General features: G+C 44.5%; 1 protein-coding gene across 1 annotated transcript; it reads right to left on the bottom strand.

Moving 5' to 3' along the window:
• Positions 1-7746: 7746 nt before the first annotated feature.
• Positions 7747-14461, bottom strand: LOC113891021 (GTPase IMAP family member 5-like). The gene is made up of 3 exons (XM_027538641.1): positions 13114-14461; positions 9693-9740; positions 7747-8811 (listed from the first exon to the last, which is right to left on the bottom strand). The coding sequence occupies exons 2-3, from the start codon at positions 9700-9702 to the stop codon at positions 8033-8035; spliced, it is 789 nt and encodes a 262-aa protein (XP_027394442.1). The 5' UTR covers positions 9703-9740; positions 13114-14461; the 3' UTR covers positions 7747-8032.
• Positions 14462-22084: the final 7623 nt, after the last annotated feature.

Genomic DNA, 22084 nt, shown 5'->3' with positions numbered 1-22084 from the left:
TATCAGTGGTTTCAGGACAATACTATCTCTACCTCAGGGCTAAAGGAGGACACTTCATCTTGGTAAAAAGGCTAATTCATCAACAAAACACAGTCATGTTGAATGTGATGCTCCTCATATGTAACTGAGATTCAGAAAAATCCCAGAGAACTTCAAAATTCAAGAAGTAAAAACAGACAGAAATAAATGGGGAAAAATAGACAAGTCCACAGTTAGAGTTGGAGATTTAAACACTCATGTACCAATAACATTTATTATTTCCTTTTTCTTTTAAGATTGAACACAAACGAGGGGAGGAAATTGTGTTTTGTAATTCATATTTCTTCCCATCAAAGACTTATGGTTTCATTTCCCCATTTCCCACAATCTATCCTTGAGTGAGTGTGTTGGGATGAAGAGATGCATGGAGGAACAGAAGGAGAATGAATTCAAAGACTTATACTGTGGCTATAAGTCAAAGCTAGTGGAGGTGATGGAATTCCAGTTAAGCTATTTCAAATCCTGAAAGATGATGTTGTGAAAGTGCTGCACTCAATATGCCAGCAAATTTGGAAAACTCAGCAGTGGCCACAGGACTGGAAAAGGTCAGTTTTCATTCCAATCCCAAAGAAAGGCAATGCCAAAGAATGCTCAAACTACCGCACAATTGCATTCATCTCACACGCTAGTAAAGTAATGCTCAAAATTCTCCAAGCCAGGCTTCAGCAATACATGAACTGTGAACTTCCAGATGTTCAAGCTGGTTTTAGAAAAGGCAGAGGAACCAGAGATCAAATTGCGAACAACTGCTGGATCACGGAAAAAGCAAGAGAGTTCCAGAAAAACATCTATTTCTGCTTGATTGACTATGCCAAAGCCTTTGACTGTGTGGATCACAATAAACTGTGGAAAATTCTGAAAGAGATGGGAATACCAGACCACCTGACCTGCGTCTTAAGAAACCTATATGCAGGTCAGGAAACAACAGTTAGAACTGGACATGGAAAAATAAACTGGTTCCAAATAGGAAAAGGAGTACGTCAAAGCTGTATATTGTCACTCTGCTTATTTAACTTATATACAGAGTACATCATGAGAAACGCTGGGCTGGAAGAAACACAAGAGGGAATCAAGATTGCCGGGAGAAATATCAATAACCTCAGATATGCAGATGACACACCACCCTTATGGCAGAAAGTGAAGAAGAACTAAAAAGCCTCTTGATGAAAGTGAAAGTGGAGAGTGAAAAAGTTGGCTTAAAGCTCAACATTCAGAAAATGAAGATCATGGCATCCGGTCCCATCACTTCATGGGAAATAGATGGGGAAACAGTGGAAACAGTGTCAGTCTTTATTTTTTTGGGCTCCAAAATCACTGCAGATGGTGACTGCAGCCATGAAATTAAAAGATGCTTACTCCTTGGAAAAAAAGTTATGACCAACCTAGATAGCGTATTCAAAAGCAGGGACATTACTTTGCCAACAAAGGTCTGTCTAGTCAAGGCTATGGTTTTTCCTGTGGTCATGTATGGATATGAAGTTGGACTGTGAAGAAGCCTGAGTGCCAAAGAATTGATGTTTTTGAACTGTGATGTTGGAGAAGACTCTTGAGAGTCCCATGGACTGCAAGGAGATCCAACCAGTCCATTCTGAAGGAGATCAGCCCTGGGATTTCTTTGGAAGGAATGATGCTAAAGCTGAAACTCCAGTACTTTGTCCACCTCATGCAAAGAGTTGACTCATTGGAGAAGACTCTGATGCTGGGAGGGATTGGGGACAGGAGGAAAAGGGGACGACAGAGGATGAGATGGCAGGATGGCATCACTGACTCGATGGACGTGAGTCTGAGTGAACTCCAGGAGTTGGTGATGGACAGGGAGGCCTGGCGTGCTGGGATTCATGGGGTCGCAAAGAGTCGGACACGACTGAGTGACTGAACTGAACTGAACTGTAGGTCCTGCATAGGGGGGTGCTTTGTGCATGCCATCTAAGATTTCTGGGCCTCAGTTTGCTCCTTTTTAAAAAAAATAATCTTAGTTTCTCTTCTGGCTGAAAGTAAAGCCAGAGCCCCTGAAATCAGTCAGCAGTCGGAGGTGGATGCTGGTTCATGGTGCTTCCACCTAGTGTCCCATGAGGCTGATTCTTGGCATGGCCTAGGTGCGCACCCCTGAGCAGTCAGCTGTTTCCCACATACAGTGAAAGGTACAAGACTAGAGTCATCTGAAGACAAATGCTTTCCCCCAGGATATAGAGCTTACTAGACTATTTGCTGTCATGCTCTCCTTACTGAGGGTAAGTTTTTTTTCAGATAAAACTCTGCTATCTTGTAAAACAGAGACCAGGCAGGGATGGGAGGAGTTGAAAGCATGGGACAAACAGTTAATTCAGTGGTTGTAGGAAGTTCTGAGCATCAAAGAGGCTTCTGGTGGAGGCAGAATAGGAAGAAGGTTCTGGAAAGGTTGGAAAAATCCAATAACCGCAAAGGACTGATCCTAAAGACTTTGGCCATCTGGGATGATTTATTCCACCAGCACTGTGTGAGCTCCCTTTATTCTCTATGTAAGAATATCTACTCTGAGCCCAGGCCTGTGGTGGGAATAAAGGGTGTGATAGCTGAATTGATCCAGGGGTGCTAGTCCTTCTAGGCCTTTTCCTTTTTATCTTTTCTTATCTTCCTCCTCAAGAGGCATTTAGTACTCCTTTTGTCAGTTAAGGTTGCTAAAACAAATAGCAAAGACTAGGTGGTAATCAAGAAATATTTATTTCTCACTGCTCTGGAGGCTGGGAGGTCCAAGATCAAAGTGTGGGAGATTTGCTGTCTGGGGAGAACCCACTTCCTGGTTGCTGTGTCCTCATCTTGTAGAGAGAGAGATCTAGTTTCTTCCTTTTCTTTGTTGTTGTTGTTCTTCAGTCCCTAAGTCCTCTCCAACTCTTTTGTGGCCCCATGAACTGTAGCCCACAGGCTCCCCTGTCCCTGAGATTTCCAAGGCAAGAATACTGGAGTGGGTTGTCATTTTTTTCTCCTGGGGATCTTCCCCATCCAGGGATCGATCCTGTATCTCCTGCACTGGCAGGTGGATTCTTTACCACTGAGCCACTAGGGAAGCCCCCTAAAAAAAATGTACATAACTTTAAAAATACTTTATTGCTGAAAAGTGCTAATCATCATCTGAGGCTTCAGCAAGTCCTAGTAGCAACATCTAAGATCACTGACCACAGACCAGCGTAATAAATACAGTACGTCTCCTACATGGGAATCTTCAAGTTGTGAACTTTCAAAGATGCAAAGAATAAACAAGCAAACAAACTTCTCTTTTCCTAGTATCAGGAAGGACCTCTGTGTACAGCCAAAGCTCCTGCTTAGAGAGTCAACATCCACTGAATCCTGAAGGGGCTTCCCTGGAATCTTGAAGAATGTGAAAAATCCGTGGAGCTGAACTATCCTAACAATGACAAAGGGAGAAGCAGAGGAAATGGGATGGTCCTTGGGTGAGTCTTTTCTGTGCTTCTTTCACCCTTTGGTTAGGGTCAAACTGCCTGACTGCACACTGACTGAAACTGCCCACCCTGGCCAGGCACCACAGTAAATACTTGCTTGAGTTACTTTATCATAGAAAGTCCTGTTAAGGAACACAAACTAATAAGCCACCACCAACTGGAAGAGTTCAGGAAAGGTCAAAAGGAGAAGCCACATGTTCTACCACCTCCCAGAATCCTTCTCGCTTGCATCCATCTTGACCAAGCAATGCATGCACCACCAGGAAGGACCCTGAGCCAGAATGATTGGCCAAAGACAACCGGGAAACTAATCCCATCACCATGAAACCTGAGACTTCGAGCCACATGGCAGAGCAGTTCTCCTGGGTTCCCTTACCCTACTGCTCTCCCCTCAGGGAGGGGGGTGGGGAAGGGGGCCCTTCCCAATAGTCTCTTGCTTTATCAGACAATTCACTTCCGAGTGTTAGACAAGAGCCCCCTTTCAGGCCCTGGAAGGGATCCTCTTTCTGTAACACTTTGAGGGAGAATTAGAGCTCATAGTTGAACACTTTCAAAGGAATTACTTTGGCGAACATCCAAGGTGGAGCATGACCCTGTCTTCTCTACTGTAAAATATTCCTGGGTTCTTCCTCCAGCTTTACTCCCCTAGAAAGTCAACAAAGGTGGAATGCCATATGGCTCACTGAGAAACGCTGCTCCTGGGGCGAGAGATAATTTCTCATTGCAGGGAGGCCTGGGAACTGACCATCTGCATCCTGGGAGGGAAGCCATCCTCCCACAGCCCTGATCCCGAATACTTTCTTTAGTGAGTTTCCCTGGTCCAGTGCCTTCCCTGGAGGGAGGAGGAGACCACCCAGCCCAGAGGGCTTCAAGGTGGACTCCACCAGATCTGAAGTCTCCGCCCTCTTCTGCTCAGCCCAGTCTCCTCTGAGGGCCCAGGCAGTGGGGGGAGCCAGGGTCCCCAGGAGGCTGACAGAAAGCTGGCTCCCTCCCAACCTTGATATCAGTGCCACTCTGTGTCAATTCACCCCTTTGGTGTCCCCATTCCTGTCATATCCTCTCCATCCCCACACCTCCTGTTGCAGCTCAGGCCCTGATGGATGGCTGAGATGGAATTCTTTCATTCTGAATGTGATGCCATGTTCCTAGGCTCACACTTATTTTTTCCAACCACCACATTGCTACAGCGTGAACTTCATGAAATTCCTAAGCTGCTTAAAAACCTCGGGGAGAAAGCCCTTGAACCCATCCAGCCAGGTCCCTCCCTGCCTCCTCCAGTGATTCTCAATCTCCTGCCTGACCCAGCATTACTGGTTGGGGCACAGACTTGGATTATTGTGATTCTGAATGGCTTGCCTGCTCCCTCTGCCTGAAGTCAGTCCTGGAAGGAGGGGCTGGCATGTTTCTAGAAGCCCCGGCCCCACCCTGGCCAGGGCGCCTCTTCCCCCCAAGCCTATACTCTTCTTCTGGTTGACATCCCACCATGGACAAATTTCTCTCACACCCATTTTTAGTTTAATTTATTCATTGGCCACACTGGGTTTTTGTTGCTGCCCGGGCTTTCTCCAGTCATGACCAGTGAGGGCTACTCTTGCTTCCCTGTGTGGACGCTCACTTCTGGCTCACCCTTGTTTTATATGCCTTCCTCCCTCTACTATACAGGTGCCTTTGGCCTTACTTCTCTCAGATCCCTGGTGACCAGCAGAGACCCCGACATTGGGCACTCAGCTACATGTGGGTGGAGTGGGACTGGATGAAGTCAAGGAAGGGAGAGGCCAACTTGGGTCAGACAGTTTGGGAAGACTGCACTGAGGAGGAGGTTGCTTGGTGTTTCAAGGGTTTGAGGAGCTCACACATAACACTCCTTGCACAAGATTGGAATCGGCTATGGGATAGCACTGTTGAGATAAACTGCACCTTTATCACCAGCGGGGATATGGACAATGAGTTGGGTGTCACAGAGAGTTCATCACCTACCCACCCAGTCACAGAATGCCTGTGCAACCATGGGTGTCCCCTACAGGGTTTGAAGGGACGGGCAGCTATTCCATAGAAGAAGAAGTTGGGAAGGGGTCACCCATACCCTTCCTCATCTGATTTCTTCTTTCCACTGACTTGGTGACCACCACTCAGACTTCACCCTGGTGTCTTTCCACTTCTCTTTCCTGCCACTGAAATTTGCAATGCCACCCTTTCCCCAAATTCCTACAGGTATTGCACACAACTGTGCTGACCTTGGGGTTCAAGATGTTCCACTACATCCAAGCTCAACCCATGATGGAAAACCTCCTCTAAGATGGGGGTGGGCAAACGACAGCCTGCAGAGCAAATCCAGGCTGAGGCCAGTTCTGTGAACTGAGGAATGTTTTTACAATTTTGGATCATAGAAGAAGCAAGAGAATTCCAGAAAAACATCTACTTCCGCTTCATTGACTACATTAAAGCCTTTCACTGTGTGGATCACAACAAACTGTGGAACATTCTTAAACATATGGGAATACCAGACCACCTTACCTGCCTCCTGAGAAACCTGTATGCAGGTCAAGAAGCAACATTCAGAACTGGACAGGGAACAATGGACTGGTTTCAAATTGGGAAAGGAGTACATCAAGGCTGTATATTGTCACCATGCTTATTTAATGTGTATGTGGAGTACATCATGCAAAATGCCAGGCTGGATGAAGCACAAGCTGGAATCAAGGTTGCTGGGAGAAATACCAATAACCTCAGATATGCAGATGACACCACCCATATGGCAGAAAGTGAAAAGGAACTAAAGAGCCTCCTGATGAAAGTGAAAGAAAGGAGTTAAAAAGCTGGCTTAAAACTCAACATTCAAAAAACAAAGATCATGGCATCTGGTCCCATCACTTCATGGTAAAATGATGAGGAAACAATGATAGCAATGGCAGATTTTCTTTTATTGGGCTCCAAAATCACTGTAGATGGTGACTATAGCCATGAAATTAAAAGATGCTCCTTGGAAGAAAAGTTATGACAATCCTAGACAGTGTATTAAAAAACAGAGATATTACTTTGCTGACAAAGGTCAAAGCTATGGTTTTTCCAGCAGTCATGTGTTGATGTGAGAGTTGGAGTATAAACAAGGCTGAGCACCAAAGAATTGATGCATTTGAACTATGGTGTTGGAGAAGACTCTTGAGAGTCCCTTGGATTGCAAGGAGATCAAACCAGTCAGTCCTAAAGGAAAGCAGTCCTGAATATTCTTTGGAAGGACTGATTCTGAAGCTGAAGCTCCAATACTTTGGCTACCTAAGAGCTGACTCATTAGAAGAGACTGAAAAAAATCTTTCAAAAAATCTTTGCTGGGAAAGATTGAAGGCAGGAGGATTCAGGGATGACAGAGAATGAGATGGTTGGATGACATCACCAACTCAATGGACATGAGTTTGAGCAAGCTCCTGGAGATGGTGAATGACAGGGAAACCTGGTGTGCTGCAGTCCATGGGGTTGCAAACAGCCAGACAGGACTGAGTGACTGAACAACAACACGGGTCAAAAAATAAAGAGAAGCATAATGTTTCATCACCACATATGAAAAGTCCATGCAATTCAAATTTCATAAACTTGTAGGGAATGCAGTCTTGCAGGTCACTTCCTTCTTCTCCAGGGTGGCTTTCATGCTACAAGGAGATGGTTGAATGTTGAAGGAGACCAGATGGCCGGCTAAGCCTGAATTCCTACATTCACCATCTGGCTCTTGTCTAGCCCTGCTCTAAGGATTAAGGTTCTCTAATTTCCCAGTGGCTGACTATGCAGAGATTTTCCTCCCCACCCCGTCTCTAGGGCCTTCCTCCTTTCTCCCCCAGCCTCTTCACACCCCAGAGATATCCCAGAACACCCTAGTCTTTCTCTTTTGTGTGGTGTCTTATTATTACTATTTTTTTTAAACCTACAAGGAAGTCAGAGTATGTTTCTGAATAAAATAAGGAATTCCAACTGTAAAAAGGGGGTCCCTGGTGAGACGCTCGCTCACACATGTCAGTCCATTCACTTTCCTCTCTGCAAGCTCCACAATATTTCTTGATGGTGTGCAGTTAGTTTATTATTTGTCTTCACCATTTTTTTGAAAAGATTTTGCTCTTAAATTTATTTATTTGCTTTAATTTTTGGCTGCACAGCATATGGGATCTTAGTTTCTCAGCCAGGGATTGAACCTGCACCCTTTGCATTGAAAGCACAATCTTAACCACTGGACTGCCAGGGAAGTTTCCACCTTCACCATTTTTAACACAACAGAAAGCGGAAATTTTTTTTCCTTTTGGATTTTATTCCTAAAAAGGAACCAAAGAAAAGGGATGGTGTGTCTGATGCAAGGAAGCAAAATTGAAAATGAAATTATGTAAAAAGCAAATAAAGTTTCTGATCAACACAGACAGGTATGCCGACTGAAAAAATGGAAGCCAAGGACAGGTGTCATCTGAAAATGCTCAATGTTGATGCGTACTATACAAGCTAATTACAATGGCAAGAAAAATCAAAAGGCATAGGACAAGAACAAATATTTTGGCATGAGAAACGATCCAGGCTTTGAGTCAGAGGAGCGCCTTGAAGGCAGAGTTTCTCTCCGCCTCTTTCAGGTCTTGCTTTTGCTTTGCAACCTGCAGCCGTACCTTGTCCAGGTAGCGCCTCTGAACTTCTCCATGGGCGCCACCCCCCATCTGCTGGAGCATCTGTGCATCAAAGAAGAGCTCGTTGGTGAGGAAGGCACCCTGGTGCTCCCGCTCCAGCCCCTCAATCACAGCCATCAGCTGGGCCAGCTGCTCTCTCTGCTCGTCCCCGGAGGCCCAGTTGTTGAAGGCGCAGTACCTCCGCCTGCACTTCTGGACCAGGCTCCTCAGCCTGAGGTTGTCTGTGTTTGCCATGTACTCATCCAAGGATCCGCCTGCCAAGTCCTCCTTGTGGGTGAAGAGGATGACCATGTATCTCTCAGCTCCTGCCCCAAAGACCTCCTTCACCCTGGTCACGGCCACCGCATCCTGCTTGGTGAAGTGCCCCAGCTGGGTCACCAGCAGCAGCACGTGGGGCCCTGGCACTGACAGCAGGTAACAGGCTCCGATATTCTCATACACCTCTTGATCCTGGGCTCTGGACTCAAAGATGGGGGGCATGTCCACCACCAGGATGCTCCTCCCATTCCACGTGCCTGTTGCCCTCTGACACTTCCTGGTCACCGACTGGGCCCCCAGCTTGGATTCAAACATGGGCTGGGAGAGGATGCTGTTCCTGGTGGCACTCTCCCCGCTGCCTGTTTTGCCTACCAGGATAATCCTCAAGGAGGAGGAGGGTTCAAAGCCCTGATGTTCTATCCTGCCTGTAAAAAAAAAAAAAAAAAAAAAGAATTTTTCCGGTTTTACTAAGTTTGTGATTCTTTTTTAAAAGTTTTTATTTTATCTTGGAGTATAGTTGATGATAGGCTTCCCAGGTGGTGCTAGTGGGAAAGAACCCACCTGCCAATGCCGGAGACATGGAACACAGGTTTGATCTCTGGGTTGGGAAGATTCCATGGAGGAGGACATGGCAAGCTGCTGCAGTATTCTTGCCAGGAAAAGCCCATGGACAGAGGAGCCTGGTAGGCTGCTGTCCATGGGGTTGCAAAGAGTTGGACATGACATAGTGACTAAACAACAACAGACAACAACAAGAGTTGGCAAGGGTGACACTGTGCCAAGAGCTAAAATTTTCAAGAGATGGAGTGAGAATCCAAGGACTTCTGGAGTTCTAATGAGCCCACGTGAATTAGGTTCATTCCAGGCTCCTAAAATCTTTTATTTTGTTCCTTTTACTCTGTGTCGGTTCTTCCCTTACTTAAGTATTCTGAAATTTTATTTTTCAAACATGATTACTAAATCTCTATGTGGAACTTTTCCTCTTTTCAGCTGAGCACAGGCAGGGGAAGATTTCATTTTCACAATTTGGTTCCAAATCCACTGACTTCTGACTTGAAGTTTTGTTTCCACATTTCCCATACATCACCACACGGGTCAGAGTGTCATATCAGAGTGTCATACTCGGGTGTGTAGGGTGTGATGACAGTAGGGAAGATAAAGAACGTGATAGCTGCCTTTTTCTCCTGCAGTTTAAAGTAACTGGGTTCCTCTTCTGTCTCAGTTTTTGAGGTCAGGGAGTGGAGGAGGGAAGACAGTAACTGTCGCCTGGTGTCCAGAGTGCTTGAGAATTTGGAGGGTTTCTTACCTTCAGCCATGGTCCATATCTGCTCCTCTGCAGCGCTTCCATTCACTTCTAGAATAAAAAGAAGGAAGGAATAAAAGCAAGTGTCCTTATAGGAGTTGGTATAGACCTGAGAACACCTCCAATTCAGACAGCTGAGAACAATTATCCTTAGATGAGCCATTTCCATTGCTAATTTTCTAACACATTTTATTTTCAAATATCCATATAGAACTTTAAGCAAGCCAGGTGATGCTAGGTTATGTTAACACAGTGAACTCTTGTTTTCTTCCTCATTCTGCAGGAAAGCAAGAAATGTTTGAATACATATCAGTTGATTATCTCCCTTCAAACTGAAAAGGCATGAAATAAAGAAAGCCTTCTTATATGGAATAAGAAGCAAGACTTTAAAATTATTTGTTATTATTATTGGAATCAAAGCAAACTTGCTAGACTAGAGAATAAAAGTTGCCTTACTGTAAATGAATAGTGGTTTGTTTGAAGTACTGGGCATTTCCAGTCCCAGAAACTCTTTGTATCAGATGGACATCCCAGTGGCAAAGGGGAAAGTACAATGCACCTTCCAGTGGGAATGTTGAATTGGGGTCCAGGGCTCCTTTGAGGATGCACATGAGAGGGAGAAGGGGAAGAGGCCCGAGTGTGGTCACCACCTCCTTCCCTCTGAGCAACTGGGGGAAGAGAAACTGGTGCCTTGACTGAGGGACAGCAGCAACATTTGGGACAAATTCAGGATAAAGTCCTTTCCTGATCTGTTTTAAATCAAATGTCTTTCCTTGTGGGTCTCCCAATAACAACTTAAGAAAAATCCCAGTAGACATAAGCAGAAATCGGCAAAACCATGGAGATAAATGTTTCATTCAGATGAGGCATACTATTGCGTCATTCTTGGTGCTAGAAAAGGTAAGCATACATTGGAAAAGGCAAGTATGCACTCTGCAATTATAATTAAGATGAACTCTGAGCCTGTGGGCTTCCCTCATAGTTCAGTTGGTAAAGAATGGGCTTGCAATGCAGGAGAACTGGGTTCGATTCCTGGGTTGGGAAGATCCCCTGGAGAAGGGAATGGTTACCCACTCCAGTATTCTTGCCTGGAGAATCCCATGGGCAGAGAAGCCTGGCAGGCTATAGTCCATGGGGTCACAAAAGTCGGACACAACTTAGCAACTAAACCACCATCACTGAGCCTATATTTTATTTATTCAGTTTTAAAGATTATGCAGTTATGAAATAAATATTTTAAGAAGAGAAATAAATACACTGAGTAATGAAACAAATTCCACAATGTGCAATGAACAAATCTCAGTATTTTGGCATTTTTATTACTGCTGTTCAGTTTGGTTGAGAAAGTTAAAACTTTACACATATAGTTTCCTTTATTTACTTTTGGACTCCCCCAACCCTGAGTCTCATTCTCCCTCTCCCTTTAGAGGCAAACAGTATTGTGAGATGTTTATGTGTCTATCTCACTTGTGTATTTACACTTGTACATACATATCTATCTATAATTAAGATACAGTACTTTTTGGTATTTTAATCTTTTACAGAAGTGACATTATTTATGTAACATTTTATCCAGTTCTTTCTTAACGAACAGTTGGTGTTCCAAATGCATCTTTGTTACTGCCAACTGTAGTGCTACTACCAACATGACAATCTCTCTGGAATGTCCAACTTCCTCCTGACTGCTGCTGCTGCTGCTGCTGCTGCTGCTGAGTCGCTTCAGTCGTGTCCAACTCTGTGCAACCCCATAGATGGCAGCCCACCAGGCTTCACCGTCCCTGGGATTCTTCAGGCAAGAACACTGGAGTGGGTTGCCATTTCCTTCTCCAATGCATGAAAGTGAAAAGTGAAAACGAAGTCACTCCGCCTGACTAGATGTTGCCAAGTCTGACTCCATGAAACTTGTGCTGAGTCGTGCTGGCAGCAGCCACGTACCAGCATCCTGCAAATCTTCTCCTACACTTGGTAATACTATATTTTTAATTTTTTGGTCACCCTGTTGGGCATACAGTAGGATGTCTTAATTGGTTTAAACTTGCATTGTATTGATTAACATTGAGTTAAAAATGATTTTCATAGTTGATTTGCAATTCAGCAAATTTCTTATTTCTACCTTTACACATTTTTCTATTCACTCAGTCAAGATGCATAGAAATGGTCCTCATTAAGGAAACCATCCCCTGTCACACTATCAGAATACACTAAAATAACTTCTTTCCTTTCCTTAACCCTTGAGAAGAGCATTTTCCTTACCACCTTCTCCCACTTGGTGTACTTGCCTCTGGTAAATTATACTCCAGCCTCTGCTAAAATTGCTCAAATTCTCTGACGTCTTTTCTGTCTCAGATGACATTTTCTATTGGAACCAGTATACTGAAGTAGTAAAGACAATGACGAGTCATGACAATGTTGATGATGAACTTCACCATCATAATAACCCTCTGTTCAGCCGTTTGTGATTTTCAATTTTGCTTTCATATCCATTATTTTAATTGTTTGCCCTAATTCCCTATGAAGTGATTGAGATAGGTATTAAAATTTCTGTTAAAATATTAAGAAACTGAGTCTCAACTAACATGCCCATGTTCACACAACTGTCATGGAGCTAAGAACAAAAACTGGCTCATTTTGCCTGCATATTCTCCTAGGTTCATTGGGGAGGAGAAGTGACGATAAAGTCATTGAGCCTCTTGGAACACCACATACCATGTTGCCATCCATGGTCAGGACATAAACTGAAGCAGTTAGGCTGGAAGCTTGCCCTAAAACCAACAAACAGAACTGTATTGCAAAATCTTGAAATCTTGGGTGCCTTTTTTTTTTTTTAAAGACTATTCAAACATAATATCGTAGGGGACAGAAGTTGCTCAGAATGGAAAGATTTCAGTTTAAATAATCTGGTGTTTTTACATGACTTGATGATCAGTGTGACCCAAATGGGGCTCTGTGGCTGCCACAAAACACCATCAAAGTCCCAAATTGGGGGGCAGAGGTGCAGCACCGTCCTCCTGAAGCATCTTCTGAGTGGGTCAGGTTGCCAGGGGGAGACATGTCTCACCGAGGAATAGATTTTTGGGGGTGGATATTAACAAATATTAAAGTGTCCAGAGGCTAGTCAAAAAGGATATTGATGGAAATGCTGAAATGAAAGGATATTAAAAGGACTGAATCAAGCCTAGGAAGACATCCGGAAGCATTGTAAACCTGAAGCAATGTGACACGTGTCAATTGCAGAACAGACAAAAGTGGGGGAATGAAGAGTGGAGGCAGATTTCTTCTCCACAAGGAAAATCCGAATCTTCCCCACATGCGATCAGGAATCATGAAAGAGCTGGTGTGGGAGCAGAGATTATACGGGTATCTGACAGGAACAGCAGGGGGATCTAGCTTATGGAGGAGGTTGAAGCAAATAAATGTCATATACCTTTGGATCTTTAAATTGGATGAACCTGATGTTATCTTGATCCTATCTCATTTTATCAAATCAGTAGAAAGTAGGCTCTTTCCTGCTGTTTTAGGAAAGGTAAAACTGTTTTTTGTCTGCCTCATTCATGAGTCTTTCCTTCCCCATTTGCTTGAGTCCCTCTGTTTCCCGGCATCACTTGGTTTCACAGTTTAGTCTCAGGACTTCATAACACGGCTTTCACAGGGGGTTGACAACAGACCAAGGGATGGTTCCTGTACACGCTGGGGTCTCTCTGCCATAGTGTCGAATTCTACATCGTGTGGTGGGAAACGTGGCTATCTGGGGAAGAATGGGGTGGCTTTCAGAAGATCAAGGTCTATGGAACAATGTCCACTGAGAGGTTTCGTTGTGAACGTGGCTCAGTGAGGGTTCTCGTCGTGTGGAGCCCTAGGAGTGGATTCCTGCACCAGGCTTCTCTGGGAGGTGGTGCTGGTCAGGGCCCGGGCGGGGGTGGTATGGGTGAAGTTACGAAGGTAAAACTTAAGATGTTCGCTCTACTTAGTTAGGGCTTACTTGTGAGTTTCAGTTTTCTCATCTGTCAAATTGTTGTTCAGTCGCTCAGTCCTGTCCAGTTCTTTGCGACCCCACGGGCTGCAGCACGCCAGACTTTCCTGTCCTCCACTATCTCCCGAAGTTTGTTCATGACCAATGAGTCCGTGATACTATCTAACCATCTCATTTCCTGCAGCCCCCATCTCCTTTTGCCTTCAATTTTTCCCAGCGTCTGAGAATATTAGCGAAGCTTTGTGAAATGCTGTGAAGCTTAATGAAAATCAAAAGAGCTCAGAAGTAGGCAACTAGACATAAAAGACTGCAGCACTGTGGAAAGCGATGGGCGGGAACGCGGAGTAAGCGGTCCGGTCCCCAAATCCGCCTGGTTCGCACTGGGAACCTGCTGTTGTCCATAAGCTTTCCACCGGCGCCCGGTTTCACTGACAGGAGACCCCAGAAGCATGGAACCGGTTAGAGGACCCACCAGAAATCAGTAGCCCTGACTCAACCGCGGCCTCCAGAACCCTCCCTCTTCGCCCGGCTCCCAATCCTCCAGGACGCAGGGACCCCCGCAGGGGTCCCCTTACCAGGCTCGGCTCTGCGGGCTGGATGCCGGCGGGTCGGCGGGAGCGCGCGGCCGAAGGCTGCAGGGCACGACTGCTGGGCTAGAAGGAAAGCGGCACTGACCGAGCGCGCGCGCCTCCTGTCCCCGCAGCTGGGGACACCCCTCCGGGCAGGGCGAAACTGCTGCCGCGGAAACCGGAGAGCGGCGAGTTCGCAGCGTGCGCACCCCCAAGGGATGTTTGCCCTCTGAGACCACGAGCGCCTCGCCCCCTCCCATTTCCTCTTTAAGAAGGGTGAAAAGAGACCACTCTGATCCCAGTCTCCCCGTGAAAGCACGTCTGCTGCTGCTGCTAAGTCACAGTCATGTCCGACGTTGTGCGATCCCATAGACGGCAGCCCAACAGGCTCCCCCGTCCCTGGGATTCTCCAGGCAAGAATACTGGGGGTTGTCATTTCCTTCTCCAACTCATGAAAGTGAAAAGTGAAAGTGAAGTCGCCCAGTCGTGTCCAACTCTTAGCGACATGGACTGCAGCCTACCAGGCTCCTCCAGCCATGGAATTTTCCAGGCAAGAGTACTGGAGTGGGTTGCCATTGCCTTCTCCGTTAAAGCACCTCCAAAGAGATCAACTTAGAAAGCTAGTTATTTTCTTTGGCGCAAGAAAGAATCACAGACTTTTCACGGAGGACTTCTCTACCTTCGTGCAAAGCTGGAGCCAGGTGTGGAGCAGGTTAGAGTGGAGCCCTCCTCCTTTCCAGAAACTCCGCAGAGCTGGGAGCCAGAGAGCCACTGTTCTTTGCCTTTTGTCTCTTGGGGTTGAGGTGTCTGTTCTTAGGAGGCGTGTATGTGTATGATTTCTGAGGAGTGATACGCAGTTCTCTTTGGTGTATCCTTGAGCTATTTCACCAGCGCGTGGAAGAACAGATCTTAGATGTTTTCAGACGTAATAAGTCAAGGGATATACACGATTTAAGTCTATTTTTGAAGTAAAAAGGAGTGCCTAAACTTCATGGGATAAAGTGTGAAGGGAAATACAAAATAAGAATTGGACCAAGAATGAGACTGAATGTAAGGTATAAAAATAATTATGACCCAAAATAATAAAAACAAAACACTACATCATTCGGGAAGATATTTAAAAGAGGTAAAAGACAAATTTAGGGGAAAAAAATCTCAAAATATTTTATTGCTGGAATAAGCAAATACTTATTCACTTGTATAGAAAAGGCAACATTGTCACTATCATATTAAGGCTCCCAGAGCAAAAAAAAAAAAAAAAAGACCTAACGTCATTACACAACAATAAAAGACCTAACTGTAAGGCCCAGAAGTATAAAACTTTTAGAGGAAAACATAGGCAGAACACTCTTTGACATAAATCGCAGCAAGATCTTTTTGACACACCTCCTAGAGTAATGAAAATAAAAACAAAGATAAGCAAATGGGACCTAATTAAATGCAAAAGCTTTTGCATAGCAAAGGAATACATAAATGAAATGTAAGGGCAACTCTCAGAATGGAAGAAAGTATTTGCAAATGAAGCAACTGACAAAAGATTAAACTCCAAGATATACAAACAGCTCATGCAACTTCATATCAGAAAACCAAGTAACTCAATAAAAAAAAATGGGCAGAAGACCTAAACAGACATTTCTGCAAAGAGAACATACAGATGGCCAGGAAACATGTTCAGCATCACTAATTATTCAGGAAATGCAAGTCAAAACTAAAATCAGGTATCACCTCACACTGAACAGAATGGCCATCACCAAAAAAATCTACAAACAATGAGTGCTGAAGAAGGTGTGGAGAAAAGGGAACCTTCCTACACTGTTGGTGGGAATGTAAACTGGTACAGTCACTATGGAGAAGAGTATGGAGGTGCCTCACAAAATTAAAAATAAAACTATCATATGACCCAGAAATCCCACCCCTGTGCCTGATTTGAACAAAGCCATAATTCAAAAAGATACATACACTCCAATGTCCATTGCAGCACTGTTTACAATAAGCAGGATAGGGAAGCAACCTACATGTTCATCAGCAAAGGAATGGATAAAGAAGATGTGGTACATATACACAATGGGATGTTACTCAGCCACAGAAAGAAATGAAATAGTACCATTTGCATAGACGTGGATAGACCTAGAGACTGTCACGTAGACTGAAGCAAGTCAGAAAAACGAATACTGTATAATATCAATATATGGAATCTAGAAAAGTCATGCAGATGAATTTATTAGCAAAGCAGAAATAGGGACACAGATATACAGAACAAACTTATGGATACCAAGGGGGGATGGGGGAGTAGGATGAATTGGGAAATTGGGATTGAAATATACACACTACTATGTATGAAATAGACAACTAATGAGAATCTACAGTATAGCACAGGGACTCTACTCAAGGCTCTCTGTTGACCTAAATAGGAAGGAAATCTATAACAGATGGGGTGTATGTATAAGTGAAGGAGGAAACAGAACAGACTCTCTTGAGGGCGGGACTCCATCTTGGGCTGGACTGTGGACTTTGAGCTATATGCCCAGTATCTATGGAAATGACATACCAACTGGAAAACCAGGCCCCTGGCAGGAAGAGCCCCAGGGCTCTCTATCGTCTAAAAGAATACCCTAATTATCTGTGTAACCCAATAGAATCATACATTCAGTTATGCTTATTGGGGTATGACCACAGGCCTATTGATAATTGCCCACTGTTAACTACCTAGGCTTAAGGCATATGATCACGGGTTAACTTTGATTGTATCTTTCTTTTTCTTTTGTTCAGACTAGTTTCAGGGAACCTTATACACTTAGGGTATATAAGCTTTTCACAAAAACTGGTCAGGGTCCTTGGCTAAGAGAAGACTCTGCCTTGGACCCACCGGTGTAATAAACTTCACTCCACTATCTGCATTGTCCTTCTGAGTGAGTTTGTTTCCCGGAATGCATGGCTACAACATACATACAAGTGATTCACTTTGCTGCACAGCAGAAACTAACAACACAACATTGTAAAGCAACTATACTCCAATAAAAATTTTTTAAAATAAATTCAAAAAAGCTTAAAAAAAAAGTGAGTCTTAGATCATAGTCTAGCTCTGGATTCCCCACGAATTTACAGGTATTCCTCTTCTAGGGAATTCAACCCACATGGTATTCACTGGAATGAGTAGTGGCTTCTGTCCAGCCAGGCAGATGAATATTGTACATTGTACAATACTGAATATGGTACAAGACTATATAAGAGGGTACGGATTGTTTGAAATCTGCTCAGAAATCTGATCATGGCCAAAAACAACTCTCAGAAGTAAGCCAAAGATGAACCTCTTTGGGTAAAATAACAGTTGATCCAGGCAGCAGGACACGAAAATATGAAATAAACTTCATCAACACACAATCAAAGATGTTCACAAAGAGGAGATAAAAGAAAAGGTGAGAGAAGACATACCTAGTTGGTATGAATTTATAGATTCACTTAAATAGACAGCTTTTGAGAAGTTATAATATTTTGACCCTGTGTCTGGTGACTCAGTGGTAGAAAATCCGCCTGCCAGTGCAGGAGACGTGGATTTGATTCCTGGGTTGGGAGGAGCCCCTGGAGGAGGAAATGGCAACCCACTCCTGCATTCTTGCCTGGGAAATCCCATGGAGAGAGGAGCCATAGGGTTGCAAAGAGTCGGACATGACTGAGCAACCAAACAACCACAACTCCTTAAGGAAACTCTTCCTATCAGTTCAGTTCAGTTCAGTTCAGTCATTCAGTCGTGTCCGACTCTTTGCGACTCCATGAATCGCAGCATGCCAGGCCTCCCTGTCCATCACCAACTCCCGGAGTTCACTCAGACTCACGGCCAACGAGTCAGTGACGCCATCCAGCCATCTCATCCTCTGTCGTCCCCTTCTCCTCCTGCCCCCAATCCCTCCAAGCATCAGAGTCTTTTCCAATGAGTCAACTTTTTGCATGAGGTGGCCAAACTACTGGAGTTTCAGCTTTAGCATCATTCCTTCCAAAGAAATCCCAGGGCTGATCTCCTTCAGAATGGACTGGGTGGATCTCCTTGCAGTCCAAGGGACTCTCAAGAGTCTTCTCCAACACCACAGTTCAAAAGCATCAATTCTTCGGCACTCAGCCTTCTTCACAGTCCAACTCTCACATGCATACATGACCACAGGAAAAACCATAGCCTTGACTAGATGGACCTTTGTTGGCAAAGTAATGTCTCTGCTTTTGAATATGCTAGCTAGGTTGGTCACAGCTTTCCTTCCAAGGAGTAAGCGTCTTTAAATTTCATGGCTGCAGTCGCCATCTGCAGTGATTTTGGAGTCCAGAAAAATAAAGTCTGACACTGTTTCCACTGTTTCCCCATCTATTTCCCATGAAGTGATGGGACCAGATGCCATGATCTTCGTTTTCTGAATGTTGAGCTTTAAGCCAACCTTTTCACTCTCCTCTTTCACTTTCATCAAGAGGCTTTTAGTTCCTCTTCACTTTCTGCCATCAGGGTGGTGTCATCTGCATATCTGATATTGATATTTCTCCCGGAAATCTTAATTCCAGCTTGTGCTTCTTCCAGTCCAGCGTTTCTCATGATGTACTCTGCATATAAGTTAAATAAGCAGGGTGACAATATACAGCCTTGACGTACTCCTTTTCCCATTTGGAACCAGTCTGTTGTTCCATGTCCAGTTTGGTAAATAAAAAATAGGTTCAAGTTCTGATTTGCTGCCTTTTCCCCTTAGAGAGTCACTAGGCTCTTGGTAGATTATTTTCCTCTTCAAATAAAAGGCTGTTAGTGATAATTATCCTTCAACCTCATCAGGTAGCTTTCATCATAAAATATTAACCAATAAACCTGTCATCCAGAACTGGTCCCTATTTGACAACTTAAGGAGCCTCTGCCTTTTCCCCCAGATATTCTTCTACCAAAGAAAGTTGGGGGTGGGGTGGGGGTGGTGGTGTGGCAATAGGCGTGGCCATGAGGGCTGCCTGAGGTACCACACCCCTGGTTCATAGCCCCACTCTCTGTCAGCTCTGTAATCCTGGGAAGCTGTTTAATCAAAGTGTTAAATCTCTTCTGCACAAGTGAGATCAATACTGTAAGTACTGTCCTCGTTGGCTATCAGAAAAATAAGAGGAGACCATCTCCCTTCCTTCCCTCCCTCCCTCCCTCCCTCTTCCTCTCCTCTCTCTTAAACCTGCTGCCTAATAACCTCCATCCGTGTTCCCTAACACCTTCTACCTGGTGCATCATGTTCCCTCTAATACACGATCTGATGCCCTCTACATCCCTTTCTGTTTATTCATTTTACTTTGGGAACAGAGCTGCAGGTTAGTCAAAGAACTTAATATCTCACAGCAGGGCAGGAGTAAAGATCCAGGTGAAGTGCCAGCCCTAGGCCTCTTGCTGCTTCACCCCAGCATCGAGTCACCTCTTGGCTTCTCTCTGTTCAGTCTTGAGTGAGCCCTTCCCCCTACTACCCAGAGCTCATACCTGGGGGCAAACATGCATTATGAGATGTGTTCTTACCATAGGCATTTTCTTCATCTCTTGCCACCTTCTGTCTTCCCATGATTAACTGAAAGAGTCCCAGACACTGTTCATTCACTCATTCATCAAATAGGTATAACTGCCTACAATGTATCTGGCCAAATCCAAAGAGCTGGTGACCCCACTCATAGTTTCTCCTCTCCCCTGAGCATTGGAATTTAGGGAAAGCATTGGAGGAGCCTTATCTGAGTTGGGATGATGCTATGAGAACACCTGGTGAGCTCGACTTTGTCTTCTTTGGATCTCCAAATGCAAAAAGCAGACGGGAGATGATAACATTCCATGCCAATGAGTAAGCTTTTGGTTCAGTTCAGTTGTTCAGTTGTGTTGGACTCTTTGCAACCCCATGGACTGCAGCGTGCCAGGCCTTCCTGTCCATCACCAACTCCTGGAGCCTACTCCAACTCATGTCCATCACATCGGTGATGCCATCCAACCATCTCATCCTCTGTCGTCCCCTTTTCCTCCCACCTTCAATCTTTCCCAGCATCAGGGTCTTTTCAAATGAGTCAGTTCTTCACATCAGGTGGCCAAAGTATTGGAGTTTCAGCTTCAGCATCAGTCCTTCCAATGAATATTCAGGATTGATTTCCTTTAGGATGGACTGGTTGGATCTCCTTGCAGTCCAAGGGACTCTCAAGAGATCTTCTCCAACACCACGGTTCAAAAGCATCAGCACTCAGCTTTCTTTATAGTCCAACTCTCACATCCATACATGACTAGTGGAAAGCCATAGCTTTGACTAGATGGACTTTTGTTGGCAAAGTAATGTCTCTGCTTTTTAATATACTGTCTAGGTTGGTCATAGCTTTTCTTGGATTACTGTGATATTGAATGGTTTGCCTTGGAAACGAAGAGAGATCATTCTGTCATTTTTGAGATTGCACCTAAATACTGCATTTCAGACTCTTGTTGACTATGAGGGCTACTCCATTTCTTCTAAGGGATTCTTGCCCACAGTAGTAGATATAATGGTAATCTGAGTTAAATTCACCCATTCCAGTCCATTTTAGTTCGTTGATTCCTAACATGTTGATGCTCACTCATGCCATCTCCTTTTTGACCACTTCCAATTTGCTTTGATTCATGGGCCTAACATTCCAAGTTCCTATGCAATATTGTTTTTTACAGCATCGGATTTTACTTCCACTACCAATCATATCCACAACCGGGCATTGTTTTCACTTTGGCTCCATCTCTTTATTCTTTCTGGAGTTATTTCTCTACTCTTCTCCAGTAGCATATTAGGCATCTATAGACCTGGAGATTTTATCTTTCAATGTCATATATTTTGCCTTTTCATACTGTTCCTGTGGTTTTCAAAGCAAGAATCCTGATGTGGTTTGCCATTCCCTTCTCCAGTGGATTACGTTTTGTCAGAACTCTCCACCATGACCTGTCCTTCTTGGGTGGCCCTACACTGCATGGCTCATAGTTTCATTGAGTTAGACAAGGCTGTGGTCCATGTGATCGGTTTGATTAGTTTTCTTTGATTGTGGTTTTTGTTCTGTCTGCCCTCTGAAGGATAAGGATAAGAGCTTATGGAAGCTTCCTAATGGGAGAGACAGACTTTAGGGGAAACTGGGTCTTGTTCTGATGGGCAGGGCCCTTCTCAGTAAATCTTTACTGAACAAGGGAAGCAGAGTGGGCAGAGTAAGGAAAAATAATGGGAAAGTGAGAGAAAAACAGGAGTTTGTGTGGATAGATGGTAATTTCCCTCTTGTCCCTGTTTTGCTTCTTTAATCACCGCTTACCAAATCAAGATTATGCAGCTCAGCTTTATCCCATGTCTGTTGCTCAAGAGACTCCCTCTGTATGTCACAGATCATACCCCTTGGTTGGAATTGACAGATTTATCCATTCACCTGTTGATGGACATTTAGGTTCACACAATGTCTTTTTTAACACTCTTGACTCCATGTCCTTGCCTCACTACATCAGGGAGTCTGAAATACCCAACCCTATGAGAATACTGTTTCCTTCAGTTCTGGTTTTGGGTCCCAACAGATTCCAGAACTGATGAGTCTGAGGGTCCCAAAGAGTCGAGCAGAGGCACTAGCTTTTGGGATATGGCATTGCAAACTGCATGCTATCACTCTGTGATGAGAATACCCATATCTTGATCTGTGATCAGGAAAAGCCATGGGTGAACTCTCTAGAACATCTGGCTTATCTTCTCATCCTCCTGTGTGAGATTCTATTCCCGAGGGCAATGCCTCATCTCCCAATCTTCACCCCTGGAAACCCAGAGCTCACAAGCTCCCTTTTGGTGTCTTGGTTCCCAAAGAGAAAGGGCGTGGAAACCACTGTTGGTGTCTTCTTG

Source organism: Bos indicus x Bos taurus, chromosome 4, assembly GCF_003369695.1.
Source record: "Bos indicus x Bos taurus breed Angus x Brahman F1 hybrid chromosome 4, Bos_hybrid_MaternalHap_v2.0, whole genome shotgun sequence".
NCBI lineage: Eukaryota > Metazoa > Chordata > Mammalia > Artiodactyla > Bovidae > Bos > Bos indicus x Bos taurus.
The sequence above is the reverse complement of the archived record's forward strand: the minus strand, read 5'-3'. Positions and strand labels throughout refer to the sequence as shown.